This window comes from Furipterus horrens, unplaced genomic scaffold (assembly GCF_987537825.1).
Source record: "Furipterus horrens unplaced genomic scaffold, mFurHor1.1.pri manual_scaffold_12, whole genome shotgun sequence".
Lineage (NCBI taxonomy): Eukaryota > Metazoa > Chordata > Mammalia > Chiroptera > Furipteridae > Furipterus > Furipterus horrens.
This window is the reverse complement of record NW_028327182.1, coordinates 97,045,326-97,069,551: the sequence shown is the minus strand read 5'-3', so window position 1 is coordinate 97,069,551 and position 24,226 is coordinate 97,045,326. Positions and strand designations below refer to the sequence as shown.

The 24,226-nt window shown below is 56.4% G+C and overlaps 2 protein-coding genes across 2 annotated transcripts in view; one reads left to right on the top strand and one right to left on the bottom strand.

Annotated features, from left to right (window-relative positions):
* Positions 1-1,626, bottom strand: part of ANGPT2 (angiopoietin 2) — a 39,740-nt gene extending 38,114 nt beyond the window's left edge. Inside the window, exon 1 of the mRNA XM_090258114.1 lies at positions 1,032-1,626. Within this exon, the coding sequence (XP_090114240.1) occupies positions 1,032-1,319 (288 nt within the window). The 5' untranslated portion in view covers positions 1,320-1,626. The remainder of the gene's footprint in view (positions 1-1,031) is intronic.
* The window catches only part of MCPH1 (microcephalin 1), a 127,454-nt gene that overhangs the window by 76,647 nt on the left and 26,581 nt on the right, over positions 1-24,226 (top strand). The window lies entirely within an intron of this gene.

Here is a 24,226-nt window from a genome sequence, read left to right as displayed (position 1 = left end):
GAGTTTTATAGGACAGGGAGGGTCTCTCTGGTAGGTTTTTGTGTTTTCTGTGCTTTGATCTGAAGCGACCGGTCTTGTCGCGTGAATGCCGTGCGAGCGTTCATTCATTCGGGCTTGGCTCCTGAGCTCCGCTAAGAACTCAGCCCCTTCCTCTCGGAAGGCGGCAGAGTTAATGAGAAACGCAGACCAGGAGCCCAGACCTGTTCCGATTCGGATAAGGTGTCCTAACGGAAAGTTCCTGGGGGCGTGAAGGACTGATGGGAATCACACTCTTCTGGGACAGAGCTGTGAAGGAGGTGGGCCAGCTTGTTCAAGGTCCTCTGTGGCTTTGAATAGTCGCACCCTGCAGCCCGTAAGCCTCCCGGGGAAGGCGTCACGGTCCTTAATGACCCTCCTTTAGGATACACGCAGCCCAGCCCGTGGAACCTCACGCGCCGCGGTTCGTGGGGTTGACAGGAGAGCGTGAGCACCCCGCCCCAACACCGGCGCAGCGATGTGGCCCCGCGCCCCGTCCCACCGGGGTCCCCTTCCAAGCCGGGCTGGCCCTGGAGGGGCTGCGGTGCTGACCCCCGCCCCCGGAAAACTTACCCCTTTACAAATGACAGCCCCGTGGGGCGAAGCGCTGGGATTCTGAGAAGCATGAGGTCTGCTTTATTTAACTTCCTCTCCTCTCCTTTTAGTAAATAAATTCAGGAAATTGGTAAAGCCCTTTCCCCCTCCGTTATGTGTCCGTAATTAACATGGTGGTCACGTTTTTCCTGGCTCCGGCGGCCGCTCCCAGCCCCCTCCCGGCTGCAGCCGGTTAACGCTGCCCGGCAGCGGCTCCAACGACTTAAACAGCCGCGCGCGCCCCCGCGCCCGCGCCCTGCCTGCGGAAGGCCCTCGCCGCCGCGTCCTTCCTCCGTGCGCCCCGCACGCCCTTCGCGGGACGCTGTGCCCCTTCCAGCCGCGCCCCGTCCCGCCTGGCGCCGAGGCGGAGCCCGTAACCCAGCGCGCGGCCCCGCTCCGCGGCGGCGTCCGGCGCGCCCTACCTTCATGAGCCACTGGGTGTTGTTCTCCAGGACGGTCTCCAGCACCTGCAGCCGCTGCACGGAGTCGTCGTAGTCGGGCGGCGCGTCCCGCTGCACCGCGTTGGGCACGTAGGGGCCGGCGGCCGAGCGGCAGTGGTCGCTCTCGGGCAGCAGGAACGTGTAGCTGCAGGCGCCGTGCTGGACCTGGTACTGCCGCCGCCCGCCGCCGTCCGCGCCCCTCCGAAAGCTGCCGTAGGCCGCGGCCAGGGCGCGCTCCCAGCCCAGCGCGAGGAGCACCACCCGCCACATCCTCCCCGCGCGGGCGCTCGGCGGACGCGGGGCGCTCGGGAGCCGCTGCCGCGGGCTCAAGGTCCGTGCGCGGGGGCCTCGTCCCGCGTCCCCGGGGCGCTGGCGGGTCGCGGCGGGGAGCGCGCCCCTGCGCACTCGGGGGGCTGCGTCCGCCTCCGGGTCGGCGTTGCCGCTGCTTTGTTCCGCTGCCCCCGTGCGCCCGCCGTGTCAGGATCCGAATCAATCACTCGCCTCCCTTATATGATAAGTTGATAAGGGCAGCCAGACACGTGCAGCGGGCCGCCCCGCCCTCCTGGCTCGTCCCTTATCTTCCTGTGGGGGCCCGCAGCCGGCGGCAGGAAAACCTCGGCCCGCGCACCTCCGGCCGGGCTGCGGCAGCGGCGCCCTGGGAAGCGCCCCGGGACGCGCGCAGGACCCCGGGCGGTCGGCGGAGGCACCGCGGGGCTGCTGTGCTGGTAACGGTGACTCGTCCCGCGCTGTCACCGCGGCAGCTGGCCCCGTCGCTGAGGTAATAACTTGAAGTACAATGCAGGTTCCTGTTTTTTCCTTTAGGAATAGAAATGCTGCAAATATGTCAGGACCGCGGTTTATTTTTGTTATTACGAACAGAGAGGAAGCAGCCCCGCTCTTGTGAAGTCGCCGTGCGTAGCGGGCGGCAGTGTCAGGGCGCCTCCGGGTTGCTGAGCCGTTGGCTCCGGGGGCAGTTCTCACGTTCACGCCGTTTGATGGGAAGACCGCGCTCTATTAAATCATGGTAGGAAGGTCAGCATCTGAGCTCTGACACCCACTTCCGTGTTCACAGTAACCCTAAAATAGACTGATGAAGAGTCCGCTGAATTACAATAGTAGAGGAATCAGAACTTAATGAGAGGATGTTGAGAGAGGAACACATGGACCTCTATTAGATCAGGATTTGCTCACATCCTACCATTTTGTAACATTTTCCAGGATCAGTTAAATCCATGCCATTTGACCTTGAACTCAGACAAATCACCTCCCCTTTTTAATGAAGTGCCAGTGTCCTCATCTGTAAAAGTGAGGATTTGCACTGACCACCAAGACGTCTCGGTTCCAGCCCCGTGGCCTGCAAGTGCTCCCGTTACTTCCCTGGTACGTGCAGTGCAGCACTGGAGAGAGTAACGGTGTGCGCGCCACCCGGATGTGTGGTGGCATCTCAGTGCCTGAGCGTGTTCCTCACCCTCAGTGGTGGTGACCTGGTGGTGACCAGTGTCCGTCTGTGTCATACAAGCTCAGCTTCCAGGCGTGCAGCATGACCAAGGGGACACACTCTCCACCTGACACACCCGGGGGACGGGGCAGGGGGGTCTGCCACATGGTCACCTTACAGACTCAGACCAAAAGTCACCGCACCGCACGGCCCGAAAAGGCTCCTAAGGAGACCGAGCCCGGGCAGTAGCCCTGGCCAAAGGTCAGGCCTTACCTCGAAGCTGCCTGCTGTCCTTTTGCATCTGAGATAACATGCCTTTGAAATGTCAGAGTAATCTTTCCCCACAGCTCGGGGCAGCCCACCGAGAGCAGGAGACCACCTGTCCCATTCTTAGCTTGTTCCCAAACACCATCTCTGTGTTCTGTGTAAGCGTTAACTATTAACTCTCCGGTGCCCACCATCGGGAAAGAAGCATCTGGCCTTTTTACTTTTTATCCAGTCCCAGAGATCGCCCTGCTCTGTGTTCTCCCTAATCTACCACCCACGGGGTTCATGTGACCCCCTGCTCACTTCCTCCATCGATTCTAACACTTAAAATAAGCTGCTAGCCCTGGCTGGTGTGGCTCTGTTGGGCAGTGTCCCATGAACCGAGAGGTCGCTGGTTCAATTCCCAGTCAGGGCACTTGCCTGGGTTGCGGATTCAGTTCCCCGTTGGGGGCGGGGCGGGGTGGGGGGATGAGAGGTAACCGATCAGTGTTTCTCTCACACACTGTTTCTGTCTTTCCCCCTCTCTCTAAAAATAATTTTTTTTTAAACAAGCTGCAAAATTGCCACACTCCAGAGCCCGTTCTCAATGCACTGAGATTTTGCCTCTGAGCAGTCGTCCTCAGTTTGACTCAGACTCATGAGTGCTCCGTGCAGGCTCGGACATCTTACGTCGATGCAGGAGTGCAGAGCCGTGACTTAATTCTTGGGTGAGCATGGAATTTGCATAGAGTGCAGGTCTCCCGGGGTGTGTTTTCCAGAGCCTTCGCTAGACTTTGAGAGCATTCCTTCTGCTCACGGGCCGGTTCCCAGGTAACTGCTGGGGCGGGGTTCATACCGAGGTCCGTGAACTTGGATGGGAAAACGTGCTTGTTTGCGTGTTTGTCCCTGGGCTTGAACTGAAACACGCCTTTCCTTTACCTTCAAGTAGGTCACAGCCGTGGCTCACGCAGCGGCTTTCTCGTCCGTAGACGTCACAGGCGTTTCTCTTAGGGTTTCACGCTGTCCCCTGCTCTCAGCACCACGTTGCCATCAGCGGTCCCAGACAGGTCTCATCCTTCCTTGTCTGAGCAAAGCCACTCCTGCTGCTCTCCGAGGGGGACCTGCGCTCCAGAGGGTCCCAGAGCAGGAGCGGCGAAGGGAGCCCCCTTGGTTTCCACGCAAGGCACAGGCTGAGAATGGCACGCCCGTCCTGACCGTAGAGACTTGGTAGAGCCCTGGTCAGAGAGACCTGACGCAGGTGTGTAAGTCCTCGAAGCCTGGGTTTCCCCGACCCTGGGGCAGTGCTCCCTCCAATGCCTTTCAGATTGAAATCATACAAAATGGCAGCCGTGACTTGGAAATCTCCCTTTCCTTTCTTCATCGCCACTTTCTGGTCAACGGAACTTGGTTCTTCCACCACCGATTCCTGTGACCGCGTTGTCCTCTGAGTGGGAAACAGAAACTCAGGGTCCACAGTTTTCCATCCAAGTTTCCTTCCCATTTGGGAAACCCACCGTACGGCATTGGTGCTGCAGTCCTGGTGTAGACGTCACCTTGGCGGCCCCACGAGCACTCCTCGTCCCCCAGGTCTGTGCCAGACACTTGCAGGGCCCTGGGGATGGAGGACCTGAGACCCACGGAAGCAAACAGGGTGGCAGTGACTCTGGGATGCGGCCTGGGGAGGGGAGCGGCTTCTCTGGGGCCCTGGCCCTGCAGGCTGCTGGCACGGGAGCTGCCCTTTCCTGCCCCCTCGGGGCCAGAGCGCACCGCGCGCAGCTCGTCCTCGGTCCCCAGATGGAAGTCGTTCGCGCAGCGCCGGGGGGAGCTCTGGCGGGCCGGCGGCCAGCACACTTTTCTGAGGAGGGTGGGATCGTAAATGCCCTGTGCATTGCTGGCCAAGTGAACACTGAAACCTGAATTTCTTCTAATTTCCGCATGTCATGAAATAGCCTTTTCTGGATTTTTTTCAACCATTTAGAAATGTAAAGACCATTCCCAGCCCACTGGCCATTCACCGCAGACCAGGGGCTGTGGTCCGGCACCCACCCCCCCGAGTTAGACCTGCGGGGGGCCTTCGGGAGCGTGGCGTGGTGGCGAGGCCCGCCTGAGGGCACGGCCCGTGGGAGCGGCCCTCTTCCATGGCCCCGGTCACGGCACAGCTTCTCAGGGAGCCGGGAAAGGGGCCTGTGACAGGCCAGAGCGTTGGCCTGAGAGAAAGTGCCACCTGGCAGCCGGGTCGGGAACGCAAGGCCAGGAGGAGGCGCGGGACAGCAGCCCTGTGGAGAGGCGCGTCCCACTCGTGCAGGGCACCGCAGCGGCCAGGCCACCACGAACGGGTGGTCGCCCGGGCAGGCAGGCAGACCTGCAGGTGCCCGGGGGCCCCGTGGGGCACCAGGAGGACCCCCCGGAGGAGGGCGGAGGTGCCAGGGGCGAGCCCCCACCCCCACCCCCGGCCCTGTTCGAGACCCCCCTTCCGCAGGGGTTGAGGAAGCGCCCACACTGGCAGCCACGTGACGGCCGCCGCCCCCCACTCCCTGGACGGGGCTTCTCGGGGGCTCTCGGAAGCACCCCCTTTCAGGAGAACCTTGGGGTTTCCTCGGTGGCTTGCTGGCGGGCGGGCTAAGGGCAGGTCAGGCTCAGGCCTGAGGAGCAGTGTCACAGCCGCCCCGGGACCGCCCGCCCGCCTGCCCGCCTGGCAGGGTCAGGGCACCAAGCGGTGCCGCGCAGCGGGCCCGGCCCCTTTTTTCCCTGCTGCGGTGGGGTCTCCCCGGACAGCCCCTCACTGGCTGCGGTCGCAGAGCCTTTGTTACCCTCAGCGGAGCTGCTGGGAGGGCGCCAAAGAGCCGAGGGGGTGGCCGGCCTCCCCAAGGGCTTGGACAAAGGCCCCTGTGCCTCAGTGTGCCCTGCGGACGGAAGCCCAAGCCCCCGCCCCCCGGCTGAGGCCTCGCTGACCCTCCAGGAATGCGGGTTCTGGTGGATGTAGGCCCTCTTCTGTCTGGATCAGGAACCTGACCGATCACCGTCACCCGGAGTCTGGTCTCCGGGGCAGTCTGTGCGGCCCTCGGGCACTGCCCGTCTGAAGGCTGTCTCACGGAGCCGCCGGCCAAGGTGCCAGTTTTAAATCCGCGTGGAGCCCAGACGGACAGAGTTTCCGAGGGGCCCGTCTGGCCGCAGCTGTCATCCCGTAGACCACCCGCCGTACCGCGCAGTGTTTGGTTGGACAGGTCAGAGGACGGACCGCCTGGCCCAGGGAGTGAAGGGCCGGGCTCACTGTCGAAGTCCCAGTGAGTGCACAGGACAGACGTGAGCTCTGAAGGACCCGCATCCCCCTGCGCGGGCGCGGGCAGCACTCAGACGCGCTCAGAGGAATGCATTCGTGGTACATTCTGGGCTGTCGTTTTTTAAAATTATTTCTTTAAACATTTTTTAAAATCTCGAGGATATATTTATTTATTTTTAGAGAGAGAGAGAAAGAGAAACATCGATCGGTTGCTTCCGGTGTGCCCCCAACCAGGGAGCGAACCTTCGGGTGCGCAGGACGGCGCTCCAGCCACCGTCGCCGCCCGGCCAGGGCTGTGCCGGAGTCTTTCCCATCACGTGCACGCAGATCCTCCGGGCTCGGGTCCGTCACCCGCCGTGTATGTGCCCGCTGCCCGCGGGCCTCAGACCTGGCGCCAGGGGAGGCTCCCGTGGCCAGCGTGGCCTTGCCTGTGGGCGGGAGCGTTGTGTGTCCCGGCAGCGGGGCGCTCTGTGCTGAAGCCCCTACCCTGAGAAGGGAAGCCGGGGGCGCCCTGCGTCAATGCGGGACTCTGGGCCGACCGCCGGGCACACGCGGGGCTCCGGGCACCTGGCGTGCTGGAGCCGCGGGGGCCGCAGGGGCATCTCGTCCACCGCCCGCCCCAGGCCTGCTCCCGCTCAGCCCAATAAAATCAGGCAACACGTTTACGTCCCAACTAATGTTCCAGGCACAGGGAGGGCCATCAGCACGGTCACTGGACATACAATCGCTAGAGGAAAAGTTACTTTTACTACTTTTTTCCCAAAAATTGTGTACAGTAGTGAGTGAGGGCTGAAGAAAAAGGCACAACTGGCAAAAAAAAAAAAATTCAGCTTTCCCGAAGCGGGCTCCTGCCCTCGGGCTCTGCTTCTGCTGCATCTCCCGATCCGTTGGACTGAGGCAGTTTGCAGAAACCTCGGTGTCGCCTTGCTCCCGAGCTGCTGCTGGCGAGTCTGGCAGCCTTGAGAGAGAATTCCCAGCCCTGGGATTTGAAAAAAGTACCAAAGGAAAAGCCCCTTCAAGTTACCGTAAAGACAGGAAAAAAGTGTCAGTATAAACACACAGGCACACACGCACTCGGAGGTAAATCTCGCCCCGCCGCGGGGGTAGCTCCAGGCACCGGGAGGAGATGGCCGCGCGCGCGTCTGTGCCTGTCTGTGCCGTTCGTGCCGATGGCTTTAAAGCTGTGGTTTCCACCCCGATTTAACAAGGCAAGGCTCAGCCTTCCTTGGAGAGGACGGAGATTCGCCGTTTCACCCTGTCTGCCACCTCTGTCAGCGAGCGCACATCCCTGGCGACAGGCAGGGTCCATTTTACTGACGGAGACTCTGTGGCCTTGGGTCGTCCTGAGCTGGGGCCCCAGGGCCACCAGGGAGCCGGCCGCAAGCCTGCTCAGCCTCCTGGCCCCTCGGCATCGGAGGGGTGCCCGGCAGACGTAGGAGGGTCTCCAGAAATCCAGCGGTCGTCAAGGGCGTCTGTGAAGCTTCACGTACACATTGGAGCCGCATTTTCAGTTTTCCGGCTTTAACGGCTTTTTCCTCCTTCCTTTGCCTCGAGTTGTCACCCGGAGAGGCAGCCGGGAGAGTGTGCTGTGCCTTTTAGAGCTGGAACAGTTTCTGAAGTGAAGCTGATGCAGAGTCTAGCTGTTTCCTGTCCTTGTTGCAAAAATATGCCTATAGCATTTGACCGAAAATGTATTTAGAGAACAGACTAAAGGCTCGGGGCGGGCCGCTGGCTCCACAGGCCCCGCCGTGGGCAAGGGCAGATGTCCCGCTTGCTGCAATGGGCGTCCGCCGGCCAGAGGGAGAAAAAGCCCTTGGCCGCCTGCGTTTCCCACGGTTTCCTTTCCTGGGAAACGGCCGTTTCCCCCGAGGTGCCCAGCCCGCTTGGGTTTGGCGTGGAGGGGCCCAGTGCAGGCGTGCGGGACAGAGCCCGGGGCGCATCGCCCTTCCCTGTGACCACCACCCCTCCGTCCTTGCAGCCGTGGCGCTTCTGCCTGACGGGAGCACAGCCGGGAGCTGGGGGCTGTGTGTGGATGGGAAAGCCCGAGTCAGTAGGACGGGAAGGCCGCCGTTGCTCCTGCCACCCTTCAGGTGTCTGTCATTCTCATTTAGGCCAATTACAAAGGTACCCCGTGCGCTCACTCGTTCTGACCCGCCAGTGTCTGCTGTGAAATAATGTCTGAAAGGCGTTTAGAGAGGACATATTTTTTAAAAAGAAACTTACAGTGTGTACTGCCAAAAACCAGCATAGCATCTGCTACAGAACATTTGTTTTTTTAAAGCCACATTGTATATAATACGAAACCTTAAAGACTTTAGGACGAAAAGCTTTTTATTTATTAGAGACCTGGGAAATATCCCAAGTAATTATTTTTTTTAAGATCTCATCATGAATTCCATGAATTTTTAGGTATATTTTGGTTTATATAATTCTCCTGTTATTTAAAAAAAAGTTATCTCAGATGCTGTTTGATTTTTAAATATTTTCATTCTCTAATATTTTTATGGAATAGTTTACCATATCATTTAAAAAAAAATGCCTCAAAGGTCAAGATACAAATCATGACTTTAAAAGGCTAGTGGATGAAATTCTTACACAACAGATGGGTGCGTTCGCCTGATAATATTTTTGCTGATTCTGTGTCCTGTTTTCTACCCACAGAAAACAGGGCCCAACGTTTTCTTTTCGTGGGCAGGTGTCAGTGGTGACTGGCTTGCCCGCGGCCAGGGTAACATCAATAAAGCCCTTCCTTTGACTAACAACATCAGAGAGGAGGAGGTGGGTCTGCTCACGGGTTGTCAGCTTATATTAAAGGTTCCTAAACGCGGTTCACCAAGGCTGTAGGGAATTCAGACTCTGTTGCTGGTTTGAAATGTGTCTAGTCTCTTGTCCTAACCATTCTACTGAAAATTCAATTTCTCCCAGAATGAATTTCTTTTTGGAAGTGGCTTAGTGCCACCTAGATTAATCTCTGTTTAATCTAGCTTTATAAAATTTTTATCTTAATTATTGAGAAACCTTTCAAAATAAGGGAGATAACAATGTCATGTGTGCTATTTACATTAAGATATATTATCGCTCTTGGTTATAGGTTAATGTAAATAAAATCACTTATGTCAAAGAAGTAAAAATAAATAAAAGCACAAGATCCCCTCTGGGTATTTCCCATCGGTCTCACTTGATAAAAAAAAAAAAAATCTTCCTATGGGAAATTAGGCTTGATTATGGAGTTACATGTATAAAAAGTGTTTTTGAAGAATTATATATAGTTTTTGAAGGATATCAGAATTATAATAAACCGTTGTGCATAAAAGGAAGTCATGTTTGCCTTCAGCTGTATAAAAGTGCTCCCCGCCTTTCTGTTCAGCCCGAAGCGAGGCTGTCCACCAGACATGTCAGTCTTTCCTGGTCACCAAATTTGTGTACGCGCCACGTTTTTTCTTAAACACCATCTCTTACAATTTTTTGGTACTCCATTAATAAACTGTTCTTCCCCAAGATATTTAATGTTAAGGAAAGGGTCTGAATTCAAAGGAAGGTTGGTGCGAACGATGAGGGGAGGTAAGTTTTACAAAGCTTGTGAAGAGGGATCACCCATAAGAATATTGAGGTCCCTCAGGTTTTGCACGTATTTCCCTCAGAAAAAGAATTTTTTTCAGTAGTGGTTTTTGAAAGCCCTGACACTAGTCGAGTAATTACAGGAAAAAAACATAGTGTTTACTTTTTTCCAACATCCTGATGCACATTTCAGTGACCTCTTTAATTTATCAGTCAGAAAGTTTTGCTTGACGACAATAGAACTTGTTAGATATGTTACCTGTAGAAGAACGCACATTCGAAGCCTCAGGTAATGCTCACCTGCTCCCTCTTCTGGTCTGAGAACAGATAACAGGCAAAATTAACTTGTCACTCAAATCAGGATAGAAATGAGATGTAATTGAGCACATCAATCACTGGCAACTAATGCACAACCCAGAATGCTTTCATCGTTGTTTTAATGCAGAAGGACCCCACGGCCTGTGCAGAGTGAACACCCCCGCGTGCGCGCACGCCTGTAAAAAGTGGCGTTCAGCCTCACGATCACACACAGCCAGAGGGTACTTCCGCGCGCCTGGTGGCCGGGCTGCCACCCCAGGCGGGGAGGAGCGGAGCTCCGTGAGCTGAGAGACCGGGTCCTGCTCGCCACACGGGTGCGTTCAGCTCCGCCGCCGCCTGATGGGCCGCTGGCATACGTGGCCGTCATGCGGCACATGCCTGTAGTTACATCTGCGACCGTCTCATTTCCAGACAAGGTCAGGCTTGGGTCCCGGAGGTTAGCACGTGTATCTTGGGGGGGGTGGGGGGGGCACGATTCAACCCATGACACTCACCATGTTTGAAGGTAGAAAATAAAATGTGGATAACGCTAAGAAGGGACAGAAAAGTAAAGAAGAAAAGAATCTTGTAGCTGTGGAAAGACAATGTACAGAAAGAAAAAGTACAGGAGCTGACACCTGTGACTGAAAGGGCATGGTTAACCGAGGGTCAGACATGTCTGTCGGAGGAGAGGCTCCCCGGGCCTGAGGACGAGTCTAAAGAGGCCGCGGGAGCTGGGAAGGCAGCGGGGGAGACCCGGCGGGGGCGTGAGGGGCAGCAGGAGAGCAGGGCAGGAGGTATTCGGAGGCATAGTGGCCTGAAGGGTGTCCCGGAGGGATGAGAGGCACCGAGCTGCGGACTCAGAGAGGCCGGGGACTGACCGGCAGGCCCCTCGTGGGACAGGGAGAAGGAGTGAGGGGCGGAGTCGGGGCCGGGACCCTGCGGCCCCCGGGGCAGCTGGCCGGAGGGCGATCCCGGGCACCCGGGGGGAAGCCCAGCAGGGCAGGGACAAGGTGGGCGCCCCTCTGTTCACCGTCTGTTTGGACTGGGTGAGCACCAGCCCCGCGGAGTCTGCCTGTTGAATGTGAGGGTCTGAAGCTCAAGGGTGAGCTGGGCCAGAAGCGGCGAGACCTCTTCTCAGGACACCGTCAGTGCCAGCCCTGCCGAGGGACCCCGGCTCGCGGACGGTAACTGGTGTGTGGAAACCACGCGGAGGAACAGCTCTGTGAACTGCGAGCATCCGGACGCTCTCGGCCGCTCCAGAGCAAGTTGCGCAGCAGGCCCTGCCCCGGAGCAGAAGCTCACTGCCGCGGGTTCTGCGACTCTTCCAACCCTCCTCTTCCTGGAGAGAGAAACGAGAATGCAAATAAAGGAGGCCGGTCTGGCCAGTAAGAAGGGACTTCACAGCGCCCGTGACATGCTGCAAGTACAGTCATTGAGGATAAAACCTGCAAGGTATATTTGGCAGCAAGGTAACTTCTTAGAACCCATCATATCTCTGGGGGCCTTCATTGTAGTTGGATTGTGTTTCTAAAAATGATCTTCACTGGTATCTTGCGTCTCAGCTCCTTGGTCCCTCGTGTCCTTGGAAACAGGTCAGTGGAAAGGCAAGGCGTGAAAACGGGGCTGCGCTGGGGGAGAGCTGGCCCTGATCTGATGTGGTCGGTGCCCTTTCTGTGTGATCTGAGGGCAGGAAATCCTGGCAGCTCCAGCATTTACGTGAGGGTGACAACCATGCAAGTCCTCACTTTGCAACAGTAAAAGTGCTTCTCAGAGAGCCCGAGCCTCTTTCATTGCTGCTATCCTTGCGTGAGGCTGTCCTCCTCCTCAAAGGCCCAGCCCAAGTGTCACCTCCTCCAGGAAGCCTGCCTGCATCTCTGCAGGCAGAACGGGGTGGACAGCGTCAAGCTTGGCCTGCAACTGCCCCTGGCTCCCTGGTGGTGACTTTGTTAAACCCTGGGCCATGCTCAGTGGGTCGCTGCTGCTGTGTGTGTCAAAGTGGTACCTGCAAGTTCACCTAAGCAGCCCCGCTCAGACGGGGACGGTGGCTTTGAGCTACATCGCTGTGAAGGTGACGCAAGCCCTGGGGCTAATTTAAGACATTTCTAAGTATTCAGATGCCCTTTTCCAGACCATCTGGAGTGCTGGCCATATTATTTGGGGGCTTCTTTAAACTGGGGTACACCCTGAGTCTCTCCGTGGGGCCTATCCTTGCCGCCTTCTTTGCTGCAGAGCCTGTGTGTGGGGATGAAGCCACTCAGTGTATCAGTCAACGGCTCCACGGTGAACTGAACTGTCAAGTGCACAGCACTTGATGCAGAACAGGTTCAAGTACACAGCACTTGATGCAGACTAGATAGTCCTCAGAGAAACGCATCTGCAGATGCTGAGTGTACACAGCATGGCTGGGCGTCTCATAAACAGCCAAGCACTGCATGTTTTCCTTCGAGATACTTTTTTGAGACTGTTTACATTTACTCTGCTGCCCCGATTCAAAACATTTTTAAGAACTCCTTTTGGACGCTGCTATAAACCAAAGGGCTCGCATGGGCCATCCTCAGGATGACACGTTCCCTCTCTCTAAGGACAGGGTGATTCTTCACGTGCCCCCATCTGCGGAGCTGTGTTAGGTTTGGTCAGAGACTAAACAGGATGCTGTAATGTTACAATCCCAGAGTTTGCAGCGTTGTTTCATTTCCTTCAGCATGACAGACGAGAGGCAAAGGCCTCCTGCTAGTTGTAACAGAAATGCAGGGTAAGGACTTCTCAGTAGTCTGGTAGGTCATGATGGTCTCGTGAACTTCACCCACAGGATCTGATTGGTCCTGAGCCAAACTCATCCAGCGTGTGTCTTCCCCCTGCCTCCAAAGTAGCTCTGAAGGTCAGACCAGTCCCAGGCCAGGTGTCTCAGAGAACAAGGTCTCCTCTGGGTGTGCCCCTCCCCCGAGGCAGCAGAATAGCCCCTGTGTTTTGTGAATTGCGTTGGTTGTTTCCCTGCCTGTTGGAAGAGCCTCCCGCACTCCCCCACCCCCACCCCAAGGCGGTCAGAGCGGTCTCTCCTTCCACCCAGGGCTCAGAATGCCGCCCTGGCCCGGCTTCGCAGGCGCCGGGCTGTGCCGGGGGCCATCTGCTCCCCGGTCTCCCAGAAGAGGAAGGCTCTCAGGACGGGGGCCCAGGGGGAAATTCTTTCCCAAACTGGAATTTTTAGGAAAACACTCGGCCAGAACCTACAGCTGTCTGCTGCCCCGTTTCAGTGCTGAACAACATTTTAGTTGGCAAAAGGAAAGTGAGGGAACAAGGAGGCTGGGAGCCTCAAACTCGGGAATCCCCTTTGCATACCGTGCTTACTCAGGGCTTAGAAATACGCCTGCTTTCAGGACGTGAGAGCTGATAGCCAACTTTTCTAGACCCATTTTTTAAGGGACGTTTTACACGTTTTAATGATTGAAAGGGAGAAACCCTTCTTGATCATTTTCTAAACGACCTAAATTTACTGTCATGGTTTTTCCCTCTTCTCTGTCAGAAGAGACAGTAGTTTGGAGACCATAGAATAGAACCATCCGTAAGACAGCCAGCAGCCAGAACTCTGCACGCAAGGTGTCTCCCTTGGACCTCTGTCACCATTTCAGAAACTCCGTCACCCCCGGGGGTAGGACTCAGATCCAGCAGACCCCTGGGAACGCCACTCAGTGACAGACGTGGGCTCTTTTCAGGGAAGTGGGGGGGAGGGTCAACGCAAAGTGGGGGCGAGGCCTGGCTAGGTGTCGGGACTGCCCCGGCTTTGGGCCGGGTCCCGCCCTTGGTCGTCCCTGTGACCATTAGCGCGGGACTCCAGCGTCAGGCTCTCGTGTGGAGGTAGAACATGAGCTTCCGGCTCCTGCCAGACTTCTTACAAGCGAGTTAGCAAGTCATGAGAAGAAGACCCCCAGACTGTGTGTGGCTGGATGCGGGGGCCACACGCCCCTCGTTCTGAGGAACGTAACCTCTCTGGGAACTTCTCGATACCGGTCGGCATCGCACAGGAGCCGGTTCCCGCTGGCCTTGGGCTCCTGCCAGGCCCGCTCCCAGGCTCTGCACACGTAAGGCTCTGCTTCCAAAGCCCTTCCCGTCCCGGAAGCTCTCATCAGCCTTAGGGAGTCTGTCTCTCTCTCTCTCTCCCTCTCTCCCCCTCCCTCCCTCCTCTGAAGGTCTGCACGTAGGTCTTGGCACCTACAAGGCGTAGGGAATTTGTTGAAATGACATCGCGCTCTGGGCCTCTGTGGGCAGATTCTGTGGTCAGACTGCAGCCCCGTGGGTGAGAATGTTCCTTTCACCCTGAAACCTCACCTCGCCTGGCACAGCGCCCTGCTGGATGTTAATCCGGTGCCCGGCAGATTTGTGAAGCGTGATTCAGGAGAACAGCAGGCCCAGTAGTGACGGACAGCGCCCTGCCCGAGGTGGGGGCAGGCCGCTCCGCCATCGGTCCTCAGGCAGACTGGGCTGTGGGGACGGCGGTCCTCGGACACACGGGCCGTGGGGACGGTGATCCTCAGGCAGACTGGGCCGTGGGGACGGCGGTCCTCGGGCACACGGGCCGTGGGGACAGTGATCCTCAGGCAGACTGGGCTGTGGGGACGGCGGTCCTCGGGCACACGGGCCGTGGGGACGGTGATCCTCAGGCAGACTGGGCTGTGGGGACGGCGGTCCTCGGGCACACGGGCCGTGGGGACAGTGATCCTCAGGCAGACTGGGCCGTGGGGACGGCAGTCCTCGGGCACACGGGCCGTGGGGACGGTGATCCTCAGGCAGACTGGGCTGTGGGGACGGCGGTCCTCGGGCACACGGGCCGTGGGGACGGCGATCCTCAGGCAGACTGGGCTGTGGGGATGGCGGTCCTCGGGCACACGGGCTGTGGCGACAGTGATCCTCAGGCAGACTGGGCTGTGGGGACGGCGGTCCTCGGACACACGGGCCGTGGGGAGGAGAGGGGACGAGCTACCGCATCCTGTGTCCTTCTAGCCGGCGTGGTTGGCCGCTGTGCCCCGGCTGGAGGAGGCAGCCCCGGGAGCTAGTGTGCGTGTGCTGGGGGCTGGCGGTTGCGCTCCTTGGGCAAGACCCAGAGAGTGTTATTGTGAAGGATTATTTGTTTTAAGGGAATTCACGGGAGCAAATCAGTCGAGCGAGCCAGGAGACAGCACGTGGGTGCATGTTTCCCAGAGCGCCCTTGTGATGGGAGCCCCAGGGGCAGGGTTTCACCCGCATTTTCCATTTTCCTCGCTGCCCAGCCCACAGCGTGGAAATCCCTCAGAGGGACTGTCCCCCAGCCTGCTCGGCTGGCCCAGGTCATTCCCAGGAGCAGGGGCCGGTAACACGTCAGCCCTGAGACATGGTGTGGGCCCCGCCGGCCCATATGCTCCGGAGCCCGCTGCCCTCAGGGCAGTTCCAGGAGGAGGGGTTGTCCGGGGGCAGGACAGGACGCGGCAGGGCTGCTCTAGGTCCCGACCGGGCTGTGGGCAGACGCCCCGCCGGCCCCTGGCCCATGTGGACAGACACGCAGCTCAGTCTACCAGTAGCTCCGTGACTTCACACCGGTCACTCCACGTTTCGGGTCCTTAACCCCCAGCGTAAACACAGACGGCTTATTGGCTGAAAAGCCTTTACTGAGCGCCCACTCGGCACAAAGCGCTGCCGGGGCCCTTGGGACGCGTAGGGGAGCGGGGCAGGCGTGGCCCTGCCTGCTGCAGCCCAACCTCCCAGTCCGAGTCCAGAGGCTGAGACCCGCCCCGCCCTAGGACAGCTGGCCCAGTGCTCCCGATTCAGCCCCCGTGTCCCCGTGCACGTGGCAGATGCGTCAGGCACTGAGACAGCCGATGACCCAGGACTCAGGGGAGGCAGGTGGGGAAGCAGGGGTCTGCAGGCGCCGTATGGAGGGGTTCCCAGGAAGCAGGACCGTGGCACTTGACCTCGTCTTCCCAGCCACCGGCCTGAGCCCAGAGCACAGTAGGTGCCAGCAAACTGCAGGGCTGAGACTCGCCAGCCAGACCGAAGCCACAACAGTGTCGTCTGTGCTGGGGTTCAGCCACAGAGGGCACAGGGCTGGGGGGTGGGGGCACGGCCCTGCATCCAGACGTCACGGCCGACGACTGACCCCGCTGTGGTGTGCCGATGGCCCCTCTGTAAAGCCGGGGAGGGCGCAGAGGTGAAGGGCGGGCGGGGGTGAAGGCCGCTGTGTGGACGACGGGAGAGACACCCCTCAGCCTGATTCCAGAGGTGAGTGACATCGCAGTGCGTCCGCAGGGACTCCAGGGCACAGGGCAGAGGGAAGGAGCATCCCACTTAGTTCCTGCGCAGGACGCGGCGCATGTTCTGGGACACCCTTGCCCCGGGCGAGGCCCGCGGGCCGTCTCCGAGGGGGAAGCCGGCCTGGCGCGGCCTTTTCCTGGGTCCTTCCTGAGCCTCGGGCGGACCTGGGACGTCCAGGAAGCGACGAAGGCCCCGTCTGCAACAGTCTAGAGCGTGGGCCAGCGCCGTTGTTCCCGGCGACATGTCTGAGCTGTAGGATGGGCTCCAGACGCGTGTGCCGGGGCCGCCGGGCCTGCCGCGCACTTGACAAGCGTAAAGAGTCCGAAAACAGTTTGTCAAGGTACCTGCTGCTCCCGGCCGTGGCCACCCTGTCGGTGCCACCATCTGGGCTGGAGCATGCGTGTTCACCCGTGTCAGCAGGGGACCTGCACCTGAGCTTGGCAGCCGCAGCCTCAGCAGCCAGGGGGGGCGAGGCCCGCTCCTGTGGGGGTGTGGGGGGCAGAGCGCACGCAGAGCCCACGGCGTACTTACTTCAGCCCCACCCGCGCCGCTGCGCTTCCCATCCTGACTTTCCGAAGTTAAAGGACAGGAGCGCTGCTGTCATTGGAACTCTGCGCTGAGACGCGCGCCGGCACACAGACGCGGGTGGACACCCCTGCTCAGCCTCGGACGGGATGACGGGCTCGGGCCCCCTCATTAAACCGGGTGTTTGCGGAAGCAGGGGAGCGGTTCAGACGGTGCTGCCCGGCACAAACGTGCAGCTCTTTAGAGGTTCGATACAAGAGGACGTTGGAGAGCTCCGGGGACGTGAAAGAGTCCCTCTACCCCCCCCCGCCCCCGCCTCGAAGGGCCGTAAATAGGAAGGCCTGGCGTAATCTGAGGATCTCAGAAAGAAACCTTGCTGCTGTTACGTGTTGCCTAAAGGAATGCCCTTCCTCCCGGCCCGGAAGGATATTGTTCAGGGAATGTTACCCTTGTGACAGGAATTATTGATACCTTTGGAATGTTTCTCCGAGTGACTCAGGCCCGCTTTCAGTCACTACCTGGGCACCGGTCCGGGACTGCGTGACGCCGGTCCCCGCGCCGTTCAAAGCGCAGCGCAGCCAGCAAAAGGAGGAAAAAACGAGGATGTGCTTCTGTGCGTCGCTCCCGCGGCGGTGAGTGATGCTTGTTTTCCTCCCACTTGAATTAGAATGTTTCTGCGTTTGCCAAAGAAAATGTTGGAATGGGGACAGAAACCCGAGATGATAGGAACTGCGCCTGATGTAACAGCTTATTTGTAAAGGAAACACAACTTGTTTGGTATTTTATTGGAACAGGAAGCTCAGAGCCTCGGCGCTCACAAGACAACACATTCTCAGGTGCTCGCTGAGTCATGTGTTGTTGGAGAGAGCCTGTCGCCTGGTAGTTTTCCCCCGGCTTTACTTTTCATCTTCGTTTGTTTGGGGGGGGGGGTTGTTTGTTTGTTTGTTTGTTCTCCTCCTGAGGCAGTGGAGTGAATGGGGACAGGAAGTACAGAGGTTAAATTAGAGACCGGTACACTTTTCAAATCACAGCTAACAAGACCGAGTAAGTGCAGCGGGGGTGATGCTCCATAAATCCGTGTCTGTGGATAGATAAATAGTGATCCCTGTGTGTTACAGAGCGGGGTCCCCTGGGTTCCCCAGAGCCTGTGGTTGGGGGGTGGGGGAACGGGACAGCTTTCAGTGCCTTTGCATGTCTATGGCTGGTGGTTAGGGTCTTAGTTACGCAGGTGCCTTCGGCTCTTCCAAGGCCCCACGGAGATGGGAGCGGTTTGGACCATAGAACAGTGAGGAGAGAGCGTATGTGCCTGTGCAAGGTTCTGCGAATGGTCAGAACTGGTCACCCTGCCCACTGCGTCACAGGCCACGGTCAGGGATTTAAAAAGCAGGGGGCAGCCATTTGCAAGGAAAGCACCATGCAATTGTAGAAGGAAAGATCCGTGCGGCTCTGAAAGGGCAGAGGGCGAACCATGCGTGATCCAGTGCAACACGGTACATGTTTCCCTGGACTGTCATATGGAGGCTGGTGACGTCGTACCCCAGATCCCGCAGGGGAGCTGACAGAGCAAGGGTGGGGAGCTGTTGGGCGTGGTTTTGGCTTACGGCCTTTTGGGGAGCAAGGGCAGCGCTGGGCCCATGGGAGAACAGGGCTCTGAGCTGGAGTGCTCAGCCCCCCCCAGGCTGGAACACTGTAAATGAAGACCTGTTTCCCTCAACACTAGTCGCTGGGTTTACACCAGGCGCCACGGGAAAGACCCCCTTCGCTCGGTAACACACGTGCAAATGAGAAAAGCCAAGCAGAGCAGTCGTCGGCTGTGCTCCTGCTGTTTCAAAGGCCACCCTGAGCCGGGGCCGGGCGTGGAGGTGAATGGAGACGCAGAGCGCTGCGGGGTGTGTCCCACTGTCCTGCCTGCTCTCGGGAGCCTGCGGAAGTGGGCGCTGGGCGGCAGGAGCTGGATGGGCGTTTGAGGTGGAACTTACGGCCTGGGGGCTGGCGTCCACCGGGGGGTCTCTGTCCCGAGCCACGAGGCTGGGCGGCTGCCTTAGATACACGGGAGCTTCAGCCACCCAGGCAGGAGCTCCGCGTTTCAAAAACTCATTGTCTCGCTGACGAGTCCCAGGCGGCTCCTAATGGGGCTTCGCGAGGCGCCCGGGAAGGGGTCCTGGGGACAGGGCTCGGCAGTTAGGGTCCCCGGGGGCGACTCCCAGGCCTGCTCTGACCTGTGCGGCCCTGGCCACCCCTCCGCTGCATTAGGTCATCTGAAACCGCCCCCATACGGTGTGACGGAGGCTTGGAAGAGGCGCAGGTGCCAACCAAGGCCTGTACCCCCTGGACACAGCACCTCTTTTTTTTTTTTTCTTTTTAGTTAAGACTGTACTTCTAGTTTCAGATTCTGAGCGAAACTGAGGAAGGTAGGGATATTCTGTATACCGCCCCCCACACACACACTCACCGCCTCATTGTCAGCACCCCCACCAGACGGGACATTTGTCACAACAGGTGAACCCACACGGACGTGTCATCGTCACCCAGAGTCCGCCATTGACACCAGGGTCACTGTGCTGCACATCCCGTGGGTTTGGACAAACAGGCAGTGACACGTGCCCATCACCACAGCATCACACAGTCGTTTCCCTGCCTGGAAAGTCCCCTGGGCTCCGCCTGCTCACCACCCCACCCCACCCCCCAGCCCCCCAGCAGCCCTGACCTGTCACTGTCCCCACAGCTGAGCCTTCTCCAGGGTGTCGTGGAGGCAGAATCCCGCAGCGTGTGTGGCCTCTTCACGTGGTCTTCCTCCACTTAGGAACACACTCAAGGCTCCTCCTGGACCTTCCGGGACTTGGCAGCTCCGTTGTCTGTCTGTCTGTCCGCTGGCTGAACAACATGGCACCGTCTGGGTGGAGCACAGCCTGTGTATCCATCCCCGTCTGAAGGGCACCTCGGTGGCTCCCAGGTGGTGGCCATTGTGAGCGAAGCTGCCGTAACACCTGCGCAGGTCTGTGCGTGGACACAGTTTCCCGTTCCTTTGGGTAAATGCCGAGGAGCCTGGCTGCTGGCCCGTGTGCTCAGAGTGGGTTCAGTTTTGTAACAAACGCCCGCCCCACCCCCCGCAGCAAGGAGACTCCGGCTGCCCCACGTCCCTGCCAGCACTTGGGGTCGTGACCCCCACGTGTGCCCCCTCTGCCATCTGACGTCAGCGGCCCGGGAACGCCGGCAGGGGGTTCTGGCAGCGCCCACGGTGCCTCCACGGGCCTGGCTGGCGCGGGCACATCTTGTCCGCACGTGGCAGGTGGGTGCGCACGCGTCAAGTGACGGCAGCCCAGCCTGGGGCCGGGGCCAGCTCTGATGTCCCCTTTTGTAGACAAACAACCGAGGCTCAGAAACAGTTGAACGACATGGCTGGTGGGTGGCAGGGCCCCGTGGAGGGTCCGGGTCCTGAATCGGGCCGTGAGGCACGCACTGCTGAAGGGACTCAGACCCAGGAGGCCTGGAGGGCGCTTTAGGGGCGTGAGGCTCAAACCCGCGCCGTGGGCTTTGAACTCGGAGCCCATTTCAGTCCAGGGCTCAGAGGCTGTTTGGCTGCGAAGCACCCACGCCGTGTGTCCCTAGGGACCTCACCAAGGCCAAGGTCGGACAGGAGAGGACAGGAGAGGACAGCCGTGGGCTCTCTGCGAACAGGCCGGGGCAGGCGCGTGGCTGCTGTTCCTTCAGAGTCAATGCTTTAATGGGGAGCTAAGGTGTCAAAGTCATTAATTGCAAAAGTGAAAAAAGGTAGGCACGTGAGTATTTAATCGTGATAAACTAAGGGTATGATTTTATTTAATCTTCCGTTCAGGAACCCTTGGGGGCACTTCTGAATGTTCCTGGTCCCAGGAGGAGCCAAGGAAGGTCAAAGCCGTGACAATAGGGAAGACTTCCTGCGGAGCACCTAGAACTTCTCTTTATTTTTATTTTATTTTATTTTAAGTTATTTTCACTTTATTTTTATTTAATTTCTAAAAATTTTTATTTTTACTATTTATTGACTTAATAATTTTTTAATATTTTTATTTTTATTTTAAGTTGTATTTTTCTTTTATTTATTTAATTTATTTCATTTTTATTTTTATTTTTTAGTTTTGTTATTTACTTTTATTTGTTTTATTTTCATTTGTTAATTTTATTTTGTTTTATTTTTTCCTTTTATTTTTTATTTATATTTCCTATTTTATTTTTTATTTACTCTTATCTATTATTTTTAAAATACTTTTTAATGAGATCAACCTCTTAAGGACAAGTAAGTTATACTCAAAAGGCTTAATCGGATGACCCTCTTAAGGATTAATGAGCTTAAGGTCCAAATGAGCTTAAGTATTAGTGAGCTTAAGACGTTAATGAGCTTAATGCATTAATAACTTTAAGCAGTTAATGAGCATAAAGGATTTAAGGCACGTGACAGGGGCGTGATCAGCACGTGTCAGGCACGTGATCGGGGCGTGATCAGTGGGTGCCGGGCACGTGATAGGGACGTGATCGGCATGAGTCGGGCACGTGATCAGGGCGTGATCAGTGCGCGCCGGGCACGTGATAGTGGCGTGATGGGCATGAGTAGGGCACGTGATCGGGGCGTGATCGGCATGAGTCGGGCACGTGATCAGGGCGTGATCAGTGCGCGCCGGGCACGTGATCCTGGCGTTATTGGCGTGCAACGGGCACGTGATCAGGGCGTTTTCGGGGCGTGATGGGCACGTGATTGGGGTGTGGTGGGCACGTTGGCGGCACCTGCATTAACTCCTTAAGCTCATTAAGTCTAAGCTCATTAAGGCTTAAGAGGATGATCTCATTAAAAATATTTTTAAAATAATAAATAAATAAAAGTAAATAAAAAATAAACAAAACAAATAGAATAATAAATAAATAAGAGTAAATAAAAACAAAAATAAACATGTAAAAATAAAAAATGAAAAATCAAAATATAAATAAATAAAATAAAAATAAAACTTAAAATAAAAATATTAAAAAATTAAAAGATAATTAAATGTAAAATAAATAAAAATGAAAGTGAAATAAAATAAAAATAGTATAAAAATATAAAATAATTAAAAAATAAAAATAAAAAATAAATAATGAGATGATCCTCTTAGTGGTAATGAGATGATTCTCTTTTTATTTTTTTTATATATTTTACTTTTTAAATATATTCGAGATGATCCTCTGAAGGCTAATGAGATGACCTTTTCTATTTTTATTTTTTATTTATTTTTAATTTTATTTTTCTTAAGTTTTTTATTTTTATTATTTTTTTAGTTTTTAATTTTCAGGAACTGTGTATCCTGGAGCAGGTCATCTGTTTCCTCTGTGCCTCAGTGCCCCCATTTGTGGAACTGAAGACAGTGCCCACCACATTGTTACGGAACCCCTGGGCTGCTCCAACTGAAAACAAGCCCACGGGCTCTTCAGTTAGCGGTCCGCTTGCCCGCCGCCAGAATTACAACTTTCGTTGAGTGACAAGAAAATTGTTTAGTTAACAGTTACACATATCCTTGCCTCCCCCCTACCAAACCTGGCCAGTTTTAGGAAGGTCAGAAACACCGTCTCCCTCCTTCCCAAACACAGTCCGGCTTTACCAGCGGCTGCCAATCATTCTGTCTGATTGGGGAGGTCCTTTCTGTGCTGTGGTGCCCTCCAGCTCTCAATGCAAAACCGCCGTGATTCTCAGCCTCCTTGCAAACTGTCTTCTTCCTGCAAACTGCGTGGACCTCCTCCCCTTCTCCAGAGCACCCCTGCGAACACCCGCCAGCAAGGGAGACAGCCCCAGAGCACGCCGTCCCCCTAAAGTGTTTGCAGCTGCCAATATATCCCTGACTGCGGCCTCTGACGCAGTGGGTGTCGCCAACAGTTCTGACCATTCACAGAACCCTACGTAAGCTCTGCGTGCTTTCCACACCATCCCCTGGTTCAAGACCCCTCCCATCCACCTGAGGCCTTGGAAGCATCCAAGCCATTTTGCAACGAGACCCCTTAGGCTGCGGGCGTGGGGGCACTGGTGGCTTCCACGGCAGCTTGCCGGCAACGCCCACTGACGGCCTCTCGCTCCGAGTCCTGGCAGGAGAACGAATCATCAACGCCGAAAGGCCAGGGCTCTGCCCGCTGTGCCCAGATGCCCATGTTAGAAGATGCTCATTTAATTCATCACAAAGCAAACAATGTGGTCCCGCTTTCTTGTCGAAGTGTTTCGTCATGTTGAGGTATTAGAAGTGACGTGTGCCCCAGCCAATGAAGTTTGTCGCGTGACATAAAATTGAGGGAGAGTCCCGCATCCTCTGAATACCCATGAAGCTTCACGGAGAAAGCTCTGATTATTCTTCCCCCGACAGTCAAGGACAAATGCTTCTGGAGATAAGAGACGGCTTTCTGAAACTCTGTTTTGTCAACGGGGATGATTCCTTGAGGAAATAAACTCGTATTTGTGGGGAAATGGAGTCACAGTATCTAATCAATCTTTATGTAATATATTTTCCAACCATGAATTAACTGGAAAATTATAAATTCTTTCTTCCTCAGCAATCTTTGACAGAACAAGAGCCTGTCAATGTTAACAGACTCATTTAAATAAAAGTCATGTTCAAAATGTCCAGGACACACATTTGTTAAGAAAAACAGGACCCTTTTAAGGGACTGTCATTGCTTTGTTCGGTGGTCCGGAGACTTTCATGTAAACTTAAGACATGCAGATATTACAGGCTTGTGGTACTATCATCTCCCTTCATCGGCACATAAGTACCCAGGGTCTGTGTCACATGCGTGACTTAGAAGCCCACACGGGTAACTGCCCACGTGGGCGGGGACTTCAGGAAGCCCTGCGGTCTTCTCAGTGCCAATGCAGTGCGATCCAGGGCCAACGGGACTTTGTACTGGAGACCAGCGACGCTGACAACTTATATGAACTTAAATGATTGCCAGTCCCGAGTGTGTCCCTCAGAAGAAGAGAAAGAAGCCCCAGCAGCCAGTGGAAGGGGTGCGTTCCCTACAACACAGTCTGTGCCGAGGTATCACACAGCAGGAAAGGGACAGGGGACAGGGAGCATCAGGATGCCAGCCACCCCAGGGAGATGTCCCCATCTTTGTTAGCGCTCGGCGGTGGACCCGGAGTCCAGGGGCTTGTCCCATCTGGTGGCGAGAGGTCCTGCTTCTTGGAGGGGTCTGAGGTCCCCCCGTGCCTTCGTCCCCCAGCTCCTGGCACGGTGGACACCCGGGGAGGGGGGTGGCTGGCTGATCAGGCAGGGCAAGTCAGCCACCGGACCACGTCCCTCGTCTGGGGGATCTAATGAGCGAAACAAACCAACGAGAAAGAGACTCTCAGATACAGAGGGCGGCGGACAGCTGGCAGCGGGGCGGGGGCTGGCGGTGAAATGATTAAGCAAAAACAAACGAAGAAAGGAACAAGCAAAAACCGCAAACGAAAACCTCACAGACACGGACAACAGGGTGGTGTTACCAGAGGGAACGGGGGTGGGAGGGAGAGAAGAGAGGAAACAGGGAATAAACGGTGATGGAAGGAGACCTGACCAG